The 17,244-nt window shown below is 39.9% G+C and overlaps 1 protein-coding gene across 2 annotated transcripts in view; it reads right to left on the reverse strand.

Moving 5' to 3' along the window:
- The window catches only part of LOC145493943 (uncharacterized), a 28,254-nt gene extending 11,012 nt beyond the window's left edge, over positions 1-17,242 (reverse strand). The window contains exons 1-13 of one of the 2 annotated variants that reach the window (XM_081473437.1): positions 17,016-17,242; positions 16,847-16,925; positions 12,189-12,298; positions 10,827-10,947; positions 10,651-10,691; positions 9,297-9,337; positions 8,563-8,790; positions 4,763-6,522; positions 2,479-2,521; positions 2,020-2,054; positions 1,518-1,563; positions 575-663; positions 282-324 (exon numbers count right to left, since the gene is read on the reverse strand). In XM_081473437.1, the coding sequence (XP_081329563.1) occupies positions 282-324; positions 575-663; positions 1,518-1,563; positions 2,020-2,054; positions 2,479-2,521; positions 4,763-6,522; positions 8,563-8,790; positions 9,297-9,337; positions 10,651-10,691; positions 10,827-10,947; positions 12,189-12,298; positions 16,847-16,925; positions 17,016-17,227 (2,848 nt within the window). In that variant the 5' untranslated portion in view covers positions 17,228-17,242. The other variant, XM_081473438.1, reaches the window with a different exon arrangement.
- Between the last annotated feature and the right edge of the window lie 2 nt (positions 17,243-17,244).

The raw sequence follows: 17,244 nt of genomic DNA on the forward strand, positions 1-17,244 counted from the left end.
GAGTTAGTCCTCGAGAAATTCGATCATATCACAAACAGTTAAGGTGGCTACAAGAAATTTTGAGCGTCGATCTGGAAACATTGATAGACAGCGGTCGGCCCGTATCAGTGACTCAAAGGAATCCCTAACGAAAGAAACGCTTTGCAAAGATTGCGTTGGCTTATAAACAAAAGAAACCTACCGAATACTACACTTTACCAGAATGATAATTTGACAAGCAATGTTCCGTCACCTAGCCCCAACTTTAAGTTACAAACATCAAATTAAAGAAAAGAACTTGCCTGTTTCCAAGCGTTTTCTTTTTCGTTTAGGTTGTTCATCCTTCTAATAAAAGAAACAACATGTTAAAATAGCACACTTGCATGATGACTTGACCCACCAGAATTAATTTCGCTTTTCTTAAATTCTTATTTAAATTTTGAGATCTCAGTGAGGTTTTAAAGGGGCTATGTTACGACATTTTTAAATCTTGCTCTGATGTAAAAAAATTACTTTCAAATTGCCTGATTACTTTCGTCATTCAAATCGTTTTACAACAACAAATATGGTCTTACAAGCAATGAAAAGAACTTACATTGGCATTTGTCGAGTTCAAACGTTTCCTTTTAACAACCACTGTTTCTTGAGGTCCCCTACTTTTTGCAGTCCTGTTATCCTCTTGGGCTAACGGGGAAAGACAAAACAAAGCAAACTCAAGTTATTAACAGGAATGGCTTACAAGATTTGTTAATATGACTACGTATCGGCATGGATCTAAAACAATGGAAACTTTTTCCAGACTCGATTTATTCATTCGGTTCCTAGCTCGGGCCCCGAATCCGAGTCCAAATCTGATTCCATACATTACTACAATAGCCGTGCACTACAACCAGTTGTAAATTAGCCAGCAAAGCCTGAATATCAAACATAGTACACGCAAACGTGCAAAATATTCCAATGGTACACGCTTTTGACGTGAACAAAGCTAACACTACCATTGGCAATGTTATAAACAATCATTTGGCGATCTTAGTTGTACAGCTTCGAGTTATAGATGCACTTGGGAGTTTTGGCGCTCAAGAAGTTAGAGTTACTCTTAGCTGCACCTCTAGGAACTCGTACGCTTCCTTCGTGCTCTTCAAACTTCCTGTGTGCATCATAACTTAATGACGCACATCTAAACGCACGAATCAATTGTTAATTAATTGAAAGTGAATACGAGTTTTACTGCATGAAATATACACGGATCAAAGACCCAAAAAATTCTAGCCATATTGCGACTCACGAAAAAGTCGAGAAAATTAAAGTCACAAAAGATCATAATATTTGTAAAATAGAGGGAGATATTATAGCATCATTCAGGACAGACATTTTCGAAATCTCGACATTACAAGAAAACTGTGCACCCTAACACAAATACTAAAACATTGCAATAAAATGACAATCATACGCGTTGATTTCTCGAGTGCACTCCACATTACAAGAAATACATTTTTTCTAGCAATAATCGAAAAATACTCGTAGAGTGAATACAGTACCTGTAGATTTAACAGTTACGCTTCTTCGCTGTGAAAACCACAGTCTCTGCAAAACGATAATCCCGCAAGAAAAAAAAATTAAACTGGTTGGCTAAACTAATGAGGTATTCCTCAAGATTGAGCAGAATATTATTATTTTGTTTTATCATTCAACAAAACATCAACGAAGCCCATTGCTGCTGCCTGTAGATGCACTATGCAAGTTGTGGTTCAGCAGCACTCTGAAAGATGTAGGACGAATCTTAACAAAATAAGCTAATCGCACTATGCCCGGCTATATTCGCGCGATTTTGCGCACCAGTTGCTACAAAACCACTTAAAAGCCACTTGAATTTTAAGGGGAAAATGTTAGTTGAAAAATAAATAGAAAAATCGACGGTACATTGTACATATAAATAAATAGTTTTATTAATTTTATTTAGTTCACTTAACGAACTTCATGTATGAACTACTAACTAACTTAACAAATCTAGGTTACATTCCATTTATACTTGTTACTCACTCTACGTTTCAGTTTTTTCAACCAAACATTGGCTCCTGTTAATAAAAAAAAACCAGAAACAAAAACAAAAAAAGACAAGAGGTTATCGCAAATCATTTGCAAAAACCACAGCGGGAACTGGGCAACAACACATTCGCAACAAAATTCGTTCATGAAATTAGAAAATAACTCGGAAAACAAACGTGATGATACAATAAATATCATTTTACTTAGTCCTTTAGAGAAAACAAGTCCAAGCATACTTTTGAACACATTATTGTGGTTTCCTCGCCTTTGTTGTTTAACATGCAGAGTAAGCGACAAACACTACTTAGTTTCCTTCGCAACAATTAGTTGGAAATGCTACCGTTATGATGTCATTTGTTGCAAAACAAAACTCTTTTAAAAATAGTTTTTAAACAAATTGAACGCTGTCAATAAGATAAATATGATAAAAATGAAGATAGATTATAGTATTACCTGACTGTTTCTTGGCACCATTTAACACTGTTGTTTGTTTATCCTGCAACGAAATAAAATTAACGGAAATGAAAAAGACAAAGCAACTTCTACATGTACCTGAAAGTTGAAAAGTTTCATATTGCTACAAAAACAACTGTCTAAAATATATGTTAATGTGACTTAATAATTACTCCACGAACGTATGTTGGATGATAGATAGCCAACAAGGCGCATTTAGCCGAGTTGGCTATAATCATAATAAGTTTTAGCAAGGTTGTCATATGTATATGTACTGAACATTGTTAAAAACTGGACGACTGGATAATGTAACTGAAGAGTTAACATTGGCTTAGCCATCAGAGTATACGAGCCATTATATCATGCTCTACAAATATAGTAAGCGTGCGCGTGATTTTTGGGGCGTTTTTATTTTTATTTCATTTTAGTTTTCCAATATTTTGAGGACGTTTTTAATAAATCGATTATTCCACTTGCGCTTGTTAGAAATGAAATGGTCATCGTAGGCTATCTATCGTCTCACTTTAGATATTTGAACTCGATTTCTATGCGTAATAGCTGACTCGGGCTGCGTCTTCGTCAACTATCGCGCGATACAAATCTCGAGCTCATAATCTAATTGTAAAGTCTAAAGAAATGGCAACTGCGATCTAGCAAGAAATGCCAATAAATTTACGTCAAGACTTTGACGAAATTCGTTTAGTGTGATATGCGATTTTCAAGTTCTATTTTTTGAGCCTTGATATGAACTTTACTTCTTTGGCCTGAGGTTTATACTCGGTAAGACTTTATGATGCACATCAAGTGTCCAGGCTGCTAGCATAATCATTTCTTCTAGAATTATATGTTTAAGTTTATAAGACTATCACCGGCTAACGTTTTCAAGGATAACCTGAAAGCAACTGTACATTTAGAATTCTTCATGCCGGGAAATAAGGTAAACGCAAGAGAGGGTTTATTTATTCCTACTGTTGAATTATGCCCTATTTTATCTATGATCTGGTAATACCTCAGCTATAGACCAGGCCGACTATTTTCACCTGACTTTCAGTTTGGGTTCCGCGTGCCTATCTTACTTCCTATCAAATGTCGCGTATCACGCATTACAACTTTGCCTTTGTTTGAAAGTAAGCGAGAAATAAACTGGATTATTTTATTTAAAAAATAAGTTTATAATTGACTTTCTGTCGTGCGGAAGGCTGGAAATTTCTTCCAGTATCATTCCAACTTCACTTGGGTATTTTAGTCATTGGTCAGTTATTTGATTACGAGTAAACTGAAAACACCGGGATAAACTAATGAAGACTAAATACATGTTGTCTGATATAGGACCATCCAGGCTAATATACAAACTGCCGTCTTAAATATCATAAAATGACAAGGCGAAGGGACGATTTCAGGGAGAAGCACATAACACCAAAAGGAGAGTATAAAGTCTTGAGTTGGGTGAGTAAATGCCATAGAGTTATGGACAACGTAGTGGGCTAATGGTTGGAGCCCTGTGATCAGATCTGAAAATTATCTTTGAGCTGTGCCTTTGGGCTTAACACTGTTAATCTAACCCCGCCACGCCGCTCTAAGCCCAGAAGGATAAATCTACAGGAAAAGACCTCGACCTAAAGTGCGGACAGTGAACTCGATTTAATAATAAGAGATATAAACTAGTTACGCTCAAAACCAATAAATGAGCTCTGTATACGCGTCCAAAAGGTAAGTAGAGGCAGTACAATTTGGTTATACATGGAGCTATCGACAGCAAGCTTGCCATAGGATACACCGGGCACTATCACAAGAACACAGATACATTATGTGACCTGAATACGTTCGTCTCCCATAACCATTAATTACCATAAAGGACGAAGAACTGAAAGCAATGGAAGTCATGTACACCAAAGATCAGCAATCAAAACGTATCACTAAGAAACCAATGATCCACAATTGTCAAACGCTGGTTCATGAAAAGCCCTTACTTAGGCTCACAGAGCGAACCACAGATTGGAAGGGGAGGAGATACATCGTAAAGAGTGGAGCATTAAACAAACATTTATTACTTTAATTTCTGTTTACAAGGCTAAAAAAGTTAAAAAGTAAAAAGCACGGAACGTTTAGGTCGAACCCTAGGTCATCTTCAAATAAAGATGACCTAGGGTCGAAAACGTTCGGTGTTTTTTACTTTTTAACTTTTTTAGCCTTGTGAACAGAAATTATTTTTAAAATCCAAGCGAATATTACGGACATTTATAACTTTATTTCAATTTGTTAAACTACGGGATTGATACGTTACCTTCGGCCGTTTTCTAAGGCGCCTTTTTAACGAGTCTTTCTTTTTTATTCCTTTAGTTTTCTCCTTCATTTCCATCTCGCTGAATTGCATCATAGCTCGTTGAAGAGCTCTCTCTTCGCGCGTTAATTCGCTCGGGTCTCGGTACAAGTCTCCTTCGCTACGTTCACGCACCGGCGATGGAAGCCTGGCCTCGAGGCGACGAATCATCGCACTGTTTTGCTTTTTCTTTGACACGTCGTCGGTGTCCTCGGTGTCCTCGGTGTCCTGGACACCAATTTCGATATCGTTTACTTCAGGTGTTTTAGCCCGAGGAATATCATCCTGGCATTCAATATCATCCTGGCATTCTTCCACTATGGTTGCTGATATTTCAACATTTTCCGAATCGTCATCGCACACCACACCCGGCGAAACGGGCGTGTCTGGTGTGCTTGGTTTATCTGGAAATATAACATTTTGGGAATCACCGTTGCTCGCCACAGGAGGCGAGACGAGCGATTCCGTAGAAGAAATGTTCCCACAAGCGTAATTATTTGCTCGTGTGTTCGGGGAGGATTGAATCGTCACTGGTGACTCGCAACGTAAATACCTCTCAATATCGGGACTGTTTGCCGATTCACGTAACGCGCATTCATAAGACTGATCTGCGAGCTCCTCCTCCACAGAGCCCCTTCTGTCTACGTCATTTTTCTGCGACAAAATTGCTCGTCGAGCTCGTAGCGGGGAGAAGTCACTCGGCGCTTGACACGGAACTTGTGTATAAGTAAAGCGCGGTGAAGTTCTCTCATTAAGTACACTCTTAGCTGGAGATACTGGTCTAAACATTCTCTCTGGCACTTCGGGTGACGAAATAAGTCTTTCGGAACAAATCAGATCGCGCTGTTTTCGAATCGATGCCTTGTTCCTCTCTAAAGCAGCATGAGAAACTGGCGAGGGCATAATAATTTGGTTGACCACGGATGATCTAGGTATTGTCCCGGGCGAAAGGACTGGCAATACCAGCTGAAAGCTGGATGGTGCGGAGCGTCCTTTAAGCGGTGAGGAAACCGCTCGTAATTGAGTGAACGCTGGAATTTGGAAGCCACTCGGTAAGGACTGCACATGCGCAGGCCTGACTGCTGCCATGTAGGTATTTGGAGGAGGGGGACCGGTTCCGATAAAAGGGCCAACTAAGTGAGTAGCCTTTAAGTTGGTCCGCGTCTTCTCTCCGTTTAGCATTTCACCAGCGCTTCGTGTAGAGTCTAAATTGATAAGGTTAAGTTTTCCCACTGCGTTTGCTGGTTGAACAGGCCTTGAGTTCACGTTGTTGTTCTGGTGCCCAGACACAACGTCTCGACTTGAATACGAATGTTTTGCACCTACAGAACTTGAAACCGCATTGGGGTAGTTTAAGGGCGCCACTGAAGGAAATATAAGGTTGGAGTCTACCTTCGGCGGCTCTGACGGAATAATAATTTGTGCTCCAACAGGTTGAAGATGACCGTTGTTCACAAGTCGTGCCGCAATAGTGTTAGCACCTGAGTTCGCATTCGTTGGAGTCAGCTGTTTAAAGGCGGCATCGTAGCCTGTTCTTAAAGGTTGTACCGTAGTAGACATATTATTCGCACCTTCTTTGTTTATATTCGTCAACCGTCGGAGCTTTTCTGAGAAAGGAAATCCTCCGTTTCCCTCCCTTGTGTTAATTGTTTGCTGTGTTAAGCTGTCGATATACGAATTAATCCTCACACGTTCAAAGATATTACTTCCGTCTATTACGTTGCCTGAAAAAACAAAACGAAATATCATAGGTGAGTTTCGAAGCTCATATCAAGGGTATCCAAGAAAACAGTTGAAAACCTCCGGGTAATATTGAAATTTTGAAGATAGACATGTCCAGAGAAAAAAGGATAGTAAAGTTCAACGCTAGAAAGAAAAGCGTTACGGGAACTTCTGTGATGTAGAAACGAAAGTGGAAAGATTGAGACGGACCATGAGTCTTCAAAAATTAAGGCCAAATATTTCACAGAACATAGTAATGGTGATGTTAACTTTAAGTCGAAAAACGTGGGAAGTGTTTGCACAATCTCCCGAGCTAGAAGCTTGTGTTAAACACGCACGACTAAATAACAATTGACAATTAAGGGAATGTAAATTATGTACTAATCTAAATCTTTACAACAGCATTAAAGATAAAAATCTTCCTAAGATTGACCTAAAATTATCTATATACTATAACTACGTATCAACTAATCATTATATTAAAAATATAAACGAGTTCCGAAAGTATCAACCTTGACACAAACGCAGATACGATTTTATATAGTTCATGCACTGGCACTCTATTAACTATTCAGACCAAAACGAAACTGTGCCGGGGTGGTCTTAGATTTGGCGAAAGCTGACATGACGAAATGTAACCGGCTCTATTAACATTTTATGGAATTCCTAAATTTGTCACAATATTCAAGGTATCTATTTAGGACAATCTTGGCATCTCGAGGAGGTTTGAATAGTAAATAGCATATTATATAAAACGTCGTTTTGTCTTCGATCAAGTTCGTTTTTTAAAAACAGTGATATTAGTAAAAAGAAATTGTCATCACCGCCTACACCAACACCGGAGGAATTCGTTGGTATGTTCTTGAAATGGGCTGACCCATCGAGCCAACAGAGTTTTGCGATCCTTCCCTACATCAAAGGTGTTACTGAGCCACTCATTCGAATTCTTAAGAGGCCCGACATCCAAGTCTTCAACAAACCAACAAAAACACTACAACACGATTTTCCTGTTCCCAAGTTTTGACCTTCTAAAGACGAATAGTGCAACGTTATTTACAATATCCCTTGTGCATCATGTCAATGGAATTACATCGGCGAAACTAAAAGATTATTTAGCACCAGAAGAAAAGAACATATTAGAAATACAAAACAAAGTGCTAAAGGCTCCAACTTTGCTAAACATGCATGGACGTTTCGCTTGTTTGTTGATTTCGGCATTCATCATTGTCGCTATTCTGCTGAGATGGAAACAAACGTGTTTACTAGCACATCGTTACTGTTGCGGCTAATATAATCGTTTTTGGTTGCCGTCGTGGTTGTATATCGAGCACAGATGGGTTTAGATCACTCTGCCTGGAATGAATAACGGGGCCAAAGGAAGGAATAAACTACTACGAGACACAACGATTGAAAAAGTTGCCACACGTTTTTTAAAGTCAACACAATTGTCAAAGTCGAGAGCTGCCTTTAGAACAAAACAAATCTATCATTGGTAAACTACAGCTGTAAACCTTCAAATAAAATGGACTGAGTTTCAAGTTTATGTAAAAACAATGACATGTAGATCCTGAGGAGTTACAGGTAAACAACACGGTGCATGGACCAGTATTAATCAGGCATAACAAAACGAGCATTTACATCACCCACTGCCATTCACCCCCACACAAGTTGCCATGTAGAAAACTGAAAAGTATACATTTGTTGTGCTGTCTAAATGAAAACAATTTGTAACCTGGCGTTAACAACAACAGCAGTGCCAACAGCAAATCAAATGGAGACCATGGATACGAAATATCGTAACTGGAGACTCGTATATTAAATAGCAAAGGCGACAGAACACAGGAAACATCAAATGTCGCTATTCCACAAACGTTGAACAACTATGTACATGTAATATTTCGTAACTTTCAAGGCAAACAGCTTCACTTGAAGTAGTCGTGCACCAAAGAAGCGAGATAGATGAATACTGCAGCAAATAAATCTGTGAACCTCTTCTGAGATTGGCAACAGATTTAATATACAGCCGAAAGAAATCTACATACCCGTTTTTTCCTCCTTTTCTTCTCCCACAGTTACACGACTTGTGTTCGTGGCAACTCTGGTCTCTATCGGAGTGTCAATAGTTCCAGTCCCGTTGGAGACATTTCCATTGACATGGTTTTGGGCGAGGATAACCGGAGGCCTAAAATTCCCGTTGATATGTTCGAAGATGGAGCGTTCTTGTCTCAATTCTGAAGGCTCTGCTTGATTGTTGTTGACGCCGCTGACAGCTGTCGGGAGTTGAATCGTAAAATGAATTATTGAAGAGCTAAATAATTAAATCTCCTGTTGCATACATTAGTGTTGCCTTCGCCATGGGTTCTGGAAATCTCTAAACAAATCTGGCTACATATTAAAATTTGACAACTTTTTCAAACAGCAACTGCGATAAGATAACACGAAGAGAAAAGTTAATGCATGCAGCTAAAGGACAAAATTAATTTATTTTTGCACTTTTCTTTGTTATTTGAACACCTTCATTCCATATGGCGTAATGTTGCTTTCTATGTGATCTTTGCAATCGCCGAAAAAAGAAAACGTTCGCCATCGTTGCGGTCATATGGTATACAATTCCTCAGTGATCGTATTTCAGTTCAATCTCTACGATCCGATCGTGACAGTCGTTGCGATTAGCCTTTTATTCCGCGGCCGAAGCGAAAACTATACGCCTGAAAAGTGTTTTCAAATTATTCCTGTAGCAAATGACAAATTTTAAAAGATACCAAAAACGCCTTACCTACAACAAGATTGTGTTCCTCGACGTGTGGTGGATTGTTTCTGTTACGAAATGAAAAAGAAAACATTAGACTTGGGAAACAAATGTCAAGTTATTAAAATGATGGACGTTATGGGTTGCGTGACATCTCAAGGTCACGCCGATTTCAAAGTCGGCCAATCTCAAAAACTACAACTAAATTTCCTCAGAAGTGGTGGAATAGCTGACTTCATGAAACAGGTAACACGCTGTGTTTAACAGTGGCTAGGGGTAACTATCAAAATACGAATGTTGAATCAAAGCTGCACGGCTAGCTATTAATGTCAATTTAAAAAAGTATATTGGTGAAACCAATAGGCATTTTCACACACGTGTTAATGAACATCTTTTTCGGGACAAAAATTCCCATGTTTTTAAACATCTCAATTGTTCTAAGCATTGTCGAGACAATTGTGATGCCTCCAGTTTTAAAATTATTGATTTTGCTAAGACTCTCTCACAACTTAAAATCAGGAGAGTTTTCATATTGAACGGTTAAATCCAGAACTCAACAAACAAGTTGAGCATGTCAATTTATCGTTACACTTTTAAATGTATCTATTTCAGCTTAGTGGTTTTTTCACTATTGCTCTTTTCAAAATTTTTATTGGTTAGTTTAAATACGTTTGCATTTTACGTTAATTTAAATTTATAAAGGCTCATTGTATAGGCTGTTACATATATAATAATGATCTTTCTGTAAACCTTATATATTCATTATGGCTGATGATGATGTTTGAAACATCGAAACATGTTCCGAAATCTGAAAAGCGTTGTTGTGTTTTTAAAAAAAGTAATAATAATAATTACAATTTATGTTGAAACAACGAATTGTTTTTCCGCATAAAAGCAGAATAGTTTTTATCCACGCGAATATTGCAGAAAAAAGCTTTTACATTTATCTGCATCTCATAAATAAGAAAACAACACATTTCTCTCATATCTCGTTCCGATAGCACTGAATCAAATTATTTTCTGGCCTCGTTATTTAAACGTTATTTTAAAATTAGGTTTATTGTTCGTGTGTTTGTTCGATCGATCGATCGATCGATCGATCGTTCGTTTGTTTGTCAGTAAAGGAGCTTTATGAAGTGCAAAATAACATGACACAAACTCCAATCAGAAGTAAGCGAATTAATTCACGGTCACTCAATTTGCGTTACCACCATAATCAATTTTCTCACGCTAGGTGAGCGAAGGACAACTAAAACAGAAGGAAGATAGGATTCAAAAACAGAAGGTAGAAAGATAGTTCTTTACCTGTCACCTGAAGTATTGTGAGACGGGCGACCTAAATTACGTAATAGACCCGAGACGAAATATAATCAAATCTTACCTGACCAGGTCAAGATTCGATTCGGCTGATCCATTCGGCACCTAAAAAAGGAAGTATAAGGTAAAAACGTCTCGTATTTGAACACACACAAAAAAGGTACTTCAGACCGAGAAAAGTTCTAATTTCTGCAAGGAAGAACAATAAAAGGCAGGAATGCAAATTCAGATAGAGCTTACACTCATTAAATGTTCGGCTGGTATTGCCGATGTTTCGCCGTTGAGTTGGCCAGCTTTGTCCATGGATAAATCTTTCGCTTCGTTCGTTAACACCTTCATCAGGCCCTGACGCTGAGTATATCTAAAAAGAAAAAAAAGAAAAACAGCAGGTGAACGGTGTAAAAATGTGACAAGTAGAAGATTGATGATTCAAGAATATTGAAAACACCAAACGAGTAACAAGTAGAGAGTTGAAATTGTAAATATTGAATATCTCAATTTTCTAGCGGGAAAAATGTAATAAATAATTGCCACCAAAAAAAATTATCCTGAACATCGGCATAAAACAGAAAAGACTGGGAAAAATGGCTCGTGGATACCCGTGGCAAGAAATAATGAAAGGCCATAAATTATTCGACCTCGATTAACACAGAACGTGGACGTCGTCGAATTTCAGCGAGGGGGCTTTCTCTAAAATAACAATGAGGAAATTTCTTGGGAGCTAAACATAAAACGCTCGTGTTGCACCGTACATAAATGCCGTGATGCCATCTTAGGCCCTGTCCACATGTATCCGGATATTTTTGAATCCGCAACTTTTTCTTTTCGAATACGGCTTCCGTCCACACGCATCCGGCGAATTCAGTTCGGCAGCGAATCCGGATATTTTTGAATCCGCTCTCCAGAGTGGAAAAAAAGAAATCCGCAACGAATCCGATAACGCGTGGACGGTGAATCCGGATATTTTCGAATCCGATGACGTAGCAAAATCGTGTCCAGTCGCACAACGCGTAGGCTTAGTTTCTCTAGAGGGAATCCGGATACCATCGGATGCGCGTGGACAGGCAAATTCGATTTGAATACGCTATGTGTGGACGGGGAAAGTTTTGAATCCGAAAAGAAAAAGTTGCGGCTTCAAAAATATCCGGGTACGTGTGAACGGCAGCAACATTCCAGCCAACTTCTTTCGCACATCTGTAGCAATAGCTTTTTGTAGCCGTAGACGAGAAGGATTTCACGGCATGGCACAACAGAAGTTAGCTCATTTGTTTTGACGCGTTGTACGAACTGACGCAAAAATAGGGACCTTTAGATTGGACTGCAAGTACGAGGTTGAGCATGAGTGCGATTTTCAAATTTCAAACCAGAACCCTCCCTCGTCATGTTGGTTTTAGGTAGAGAGGGTAGCTTATGTAATGAGATGGGTATGTGGGGTAAAGTCATCCTCGTAAATCGATCTTGTACTCTTACTCAATCCTCAAGTCCCCTAGTATCCAGTGCAACAGCGCTTTAGAGAGCAAACACAGTCCTAGCACCAGGGGTATTTTAAGATTCTCCGCGGTTTCGTTATTTAATCTGCAGAAGCGATCACACATAACTCACCTTTCAATGATCTCCTCGATGCTGTCGCCGCCATTTTGAATAGGTTCATCCGGGACATCTCTGGAACACGACATGTCCGCGATACTTACCGTAGTTGGTTCAGCGGTAGCCTGAAACACAACATAACACTACTAAGTTCTTTGGTTTTGTTTGTATGTAAGATGTTATCGTGGCCTGCGTGAGACAGGCCGAGTTTTATGGCGAGCAATGCCATCAATTCCCCCGTTCTACTGCCGTACTTTTTAACTGGTCGCATGACTTTTCATGATAACTGTTCCACAGAAAATTTGTTGTACCATTTTCCAGGACGTTCCGTGTAGCGTAAACCAACGCTGATATGCGAACTACTTCTCGAAACGACTTGGAAAAACCAATGAATCTATCTTAGTCGTTCTTTGATTATAGCGCAACCTGTATTGCGTGACATCATGTCACGGCTTTCGGATGTCACAGAGCGAACTTGTAATTCATTCTGGCGAGACAGCCAAGTAGAGGCAACTGCTAGAGGAACATTGGCGGGGTTAAACCCGTTGCTGGCTTCAGTAAGAAACGGACCCGAAGCTGATGTACCCGCCAATGAAGACAAGTTTTTGGGGAAAAAAAACCGTCACGCAATGCCACGTAAAACTGAGAGAGGCTACGTGCGAGCTATCATTCCTGCATTGGATGTGAACTTGTAGAAATTACACATTCATGTTTAAATTTGCATTTTTAGCAAACCGCATATTGCGCCGACATCTTGCAATCTTAACCGTTGCCATTTTCTTTCATTTTCCAAATTATATTATATTATTGTATTACACTGTAATTTTGACTTGCAAATTGCGCTGAGAATCGATCATGTCTCTAATACACATGTAGGTTGAATGCACATTATGCATAAAATAAAATATTGAATGATCAGCCATGACAAATGTACCGATTAGCATACAATAACAACTAAAACACTACAATATAACTCGTTTGTACAGGCCAAATTCAGGTGGAAGACAGACTTAGAAGCACACCACTTATGCGTTTTAGCACGCATAGGGCATGCACAGATCATTTTTAAGTGGTAGGGCTAAAAGATCTGGTCACGACAAAGTCACAAACAAGCATTAGGGATCAGCACTGTTCCGGCATTCAAGTGGTAATCTTCGTACATTGTTCTTGTCATCTGTAGCCCTAAAAAATCGACCCAACTTAGAGAGTAGCTTATGTATTTACCCAAGGCAATCAACTTTAAAGTGTCGCAACTTTGCCCTCTTGCTAACGTGTTAGATATATTCTAGATACATGTAGCTTTCTTTTAGTTTCCCCAGCTTGACAACCAATCAAAACGTCAACAACCACAGGTGCAAAGTACATGTATCAGCATTGCTACAAAATGGAAAAGCCAGCCAAAAATGGCAGCGGTTGAGGTAACTGTAGCGGCAATCCGAAATATTTGTCACAGGTGCACAAGGCCGGAAATTCCTCTCAGATAACTACTCACAGCATAAACAAAAACAGGGATCGGTTAACAACGATCATGGGTAACAGATTGTTTACGGGAAGCGACTGGCAACGATTGAGTTACTGGCAATACAAAGCATTTACCCACAGATGTGCATAGCCGGAAACTCCTTTAGGCAACAGCTCACAACATAAATACAAACATGGACAATCAAATCAGAACAAAGGGCATCAATATTTTCTTTTAACAATATTATAAATGTATAAATACGTGCGCGATAATTTCTACATTTAAGGAGGACGGAACTCAAAATACCCGTGCATATTTAGTGGCCTGTGTTCCCATAGTAATCCTTGTTAATCGCGTTTTGAGCACCTTGTAAAAACAAAGCACGTGGCACAGGATATCAAAGAAGTCACTTTAGACCTTGTGGCCCATAGCATAACTGATCTACCACAATCACTGAACAGTTTTAATCAAATCATTTTAAACCAAAACAAAGCTTGCAAGCTTAAACCTTTGATGAACATTCAATTTCTTAATCATTTTGCGCAGGAACTGTCGATATTTTACGAGTGTCTTACAGACTGCGAGGCACCCATTGAGAGGCTTCTGTGGACTGGTGTGAATATAACGGACACTCATAAAAAAAAAATTAAGCGTGTGAAGTAATTCACATGGTTACAGTGTTGTGGGGAGGTGGGGAGGACAAATTTTGCCTTCTTTGCATGAATATAGAAGCAACGGTCTTTAAACAGTGCAATTCTCAGTTACATCGGGACTTCTGAATAACGATAAATCTCTCAATGTCAGAAAGGACGAGTGTTAGTCCGAGGTATTCCTTCGAAAAGAGGCAAAGCAGGCATCACTTGAAATATGCATGTAATCTCTCCCCACTATCTATCAAAGAGTGGCATCGCGGCAATATCGCTATGATGAATTTCGTTATTCTCTTAACTTGTCTGGTTGACATTGCCTTCAATATTGTTGGGAGAAATCACATGTTCATCGTTCTTTGTAAGCACAGAGAGATTTACATGTTGCATCCATTTGAATCTTAAGCACACAGAGCTGCAATGGAAACACGAGCAATTGAAATACAGGTAGTTCTTTCTTCACTGTACGAGAGACACTTATAAGAAGTACAATGGTTGTTTCGACCTGAGATTTTGTGAAATTTTTACCATGGATCTTTTTGCAGGCTAATGTCTGGAAGCAACAAAGCCTGGAAGTAGACAACTAACCGTTGTTACGTAAGGCTTCGCTCTCGGAAAAATGCCACAGAATTGGTTGTAACTGCTGACATGAACGTCGTCAAATTAAGCTCATGAACCGTTATTAAAAAGCGATGATAACATTTTCGTCTTTTACATACGCAGCACAGTCTGAGCAAGAACATCATTCACTACTTGTACTACACGAAGAGAGAAGCGGGGCTACGAGAAAATCGTGAAAAAAGCTTTCGTTAACAGTTCGATGTATGAAAGACACTGCAAATTAGAATACACGTCTTAGTCTGTGTTAACACTGTCGTGCATTAACTTCGTGTATAAGGTCAGTCATCATTGGAGTTTGTGGTTGCATTTTAATGCTGGGACCACACATAATCCTCAAACGATGTGAAACTGATAATGAAGTTATGTAACAACTTGATCGCGAACTACACGTTCAAATTCTTTACTAGTCTCGACCCCTTCAAGAGAAGAAGCAATGTCTAAATATAAGCCGTGCACAAAAAGAAGGTCCGAGTTATCGCTAAGCGACTACACTCTGTGAAGAAAGGACATTAAATGGTTCCTCGTACTTTGTTCTCCAAGGGCACAAACCGTCATAACGTTTGTCTGTACACGAAACATAGTAAGGGATAGAGGAAACCTTGTATACTCTAGCTACAATGCCAAAGTGATCACGAACAGTACTGTTAGCGTCGTGGGTTCGAGTCCACATTACGTGTTTTCTCTCGTTCAATCATACACATGTATCAAGGAGGGGTGACCATCCGTAGAAGATTTCCACCTACGTGCGTATGTACAAGAATCGTTTGCCCTGTAAAATGCCCTGACTGATGAGAGAAGTTAACTCAAAATTTCAGTTCCCCCGCAGCTCACTGTTCGTCTGAAGGGGGTTGAAATCTTTTACGCGACTTAATACCAGTTTCATGTCGTACAAGGCACTGGAATAAAGGACGGCAATGTTGAGTGCATTCCTTGCCGACCGTCTAAAATACATGCAACAGGAACAGCGACACGAATACCTGTTTAAACTGAGCAGACGTGACGATCTGATCGTGGATGTGGGAACGTTTCATACTGTGTTCTAGTGATGGATGACTGCTTCGGTCCGCGTTCGCCATCCGAGCAGCAAAATGGCGGACATAACTGGAGCGAACTTGTGCTCATGTCTCGTGATATGCTCTCAGAACCACGTCATAATCACAATCAAGATGGCGCTGTATTCGCCTGCCAGTACTGAACACAAATTTTGTTTCGCGTAATGAATATTCATGCTCGAATTAAGCTTATATACTGGCTTCCAAATCGAACTTCTCGTAGCATGCGACATCGCGTCCGCAAAATCTTGCCAAACCGGTATTTCGCGCGTGAATTCTGCGAGTTCTGTGACAGACAGTTACTAAGGGTGAGAGCAAACAGTCAAAGCTTCATCATACAAAGCGTCAAGCGATTTAAGTTACTCAAGCAGTGAGGGAGCACCGTGCCACAAAATTGGCTCTGGGTCAAAAGGTGGAATCCAGCCCAAGCAGTAGATATGTAGTATTCTCTCTCTAAAAGGGCGTGATTCGTTCAGTGATTGTTCCTTGCTAGTGTGAAGTAAAATGTGCCTAACGACACAACTGTGAACGCCTGTTATCACAAGCGAATACGCTTGACCCAGGTAGTGTACAACGCTCACTAGGGCGACCCCTTCCTTAATCGCACGAGTCATATGGTCGTACTTGTTTCGCTTTCGATTCGACGTCAATCGGCGAATTCCGATAAGTAGATGAACAGTTGGCTAAATACGCGCAGAATAATGGTAGTGTCCGTAAACGAGGACTCTCAGATAGCTCTACACGGAGAGCTGTATACATTACTCACTAAACACGTACAGGAATTCGCTAAACGGAAAGCACATGATCTCTGCTTGGCTTCTCACATGGCGCGCGCTTTCCGTCTGAGCGCTGACCGCGATTCTCCTTAATAAGTGACTTAAATCAAATTACCTTTTGATTAGGTCGTATTCCCCGGACATCCACAGATTGTGCTTTATCCAAATTACCCTCTGGAGTCCCATTGGTGCACCTTAGAAGAAAGAGATAACAGAATATTCACACGAGTTTCATTCGAGCGACCTCGCTATGTGCGGTCTGCAGTGCCAACAATTCTTCTTACAAAGACTGCTCTCTTTCTTGTATCGGGACACGATCAGCGTTGTTCGGGAAACCAATAACATCCCAAACATTACGGACAGTCTCATCAGCCATTGCTAAAGACAGGAGAGCCCTATAGAGCACATCGAAATCCACAGATCGCGACACATAACTCGATAACAAAGCTCTGCTCCTCCGATCGGGAAGTCTCGCTTCACTGATCGGCTGCTCCATTGCCTTTGCGTGACGTC

Source organism: Orbicella franksi, chromosome 7, assembly GCF_964199315.1.
Source record: "Orbicella franksi chromosome 7, jaOrbFran1.1, whole genome shotgun sequence".
NCBI classification, from domain to species: domain Eukaryota; kingdom Metazoa; phylum Cnidaria; class Anthozoa; order Scleractinia; family Merulinidae; genus Orbicella; species Orbicella franksi.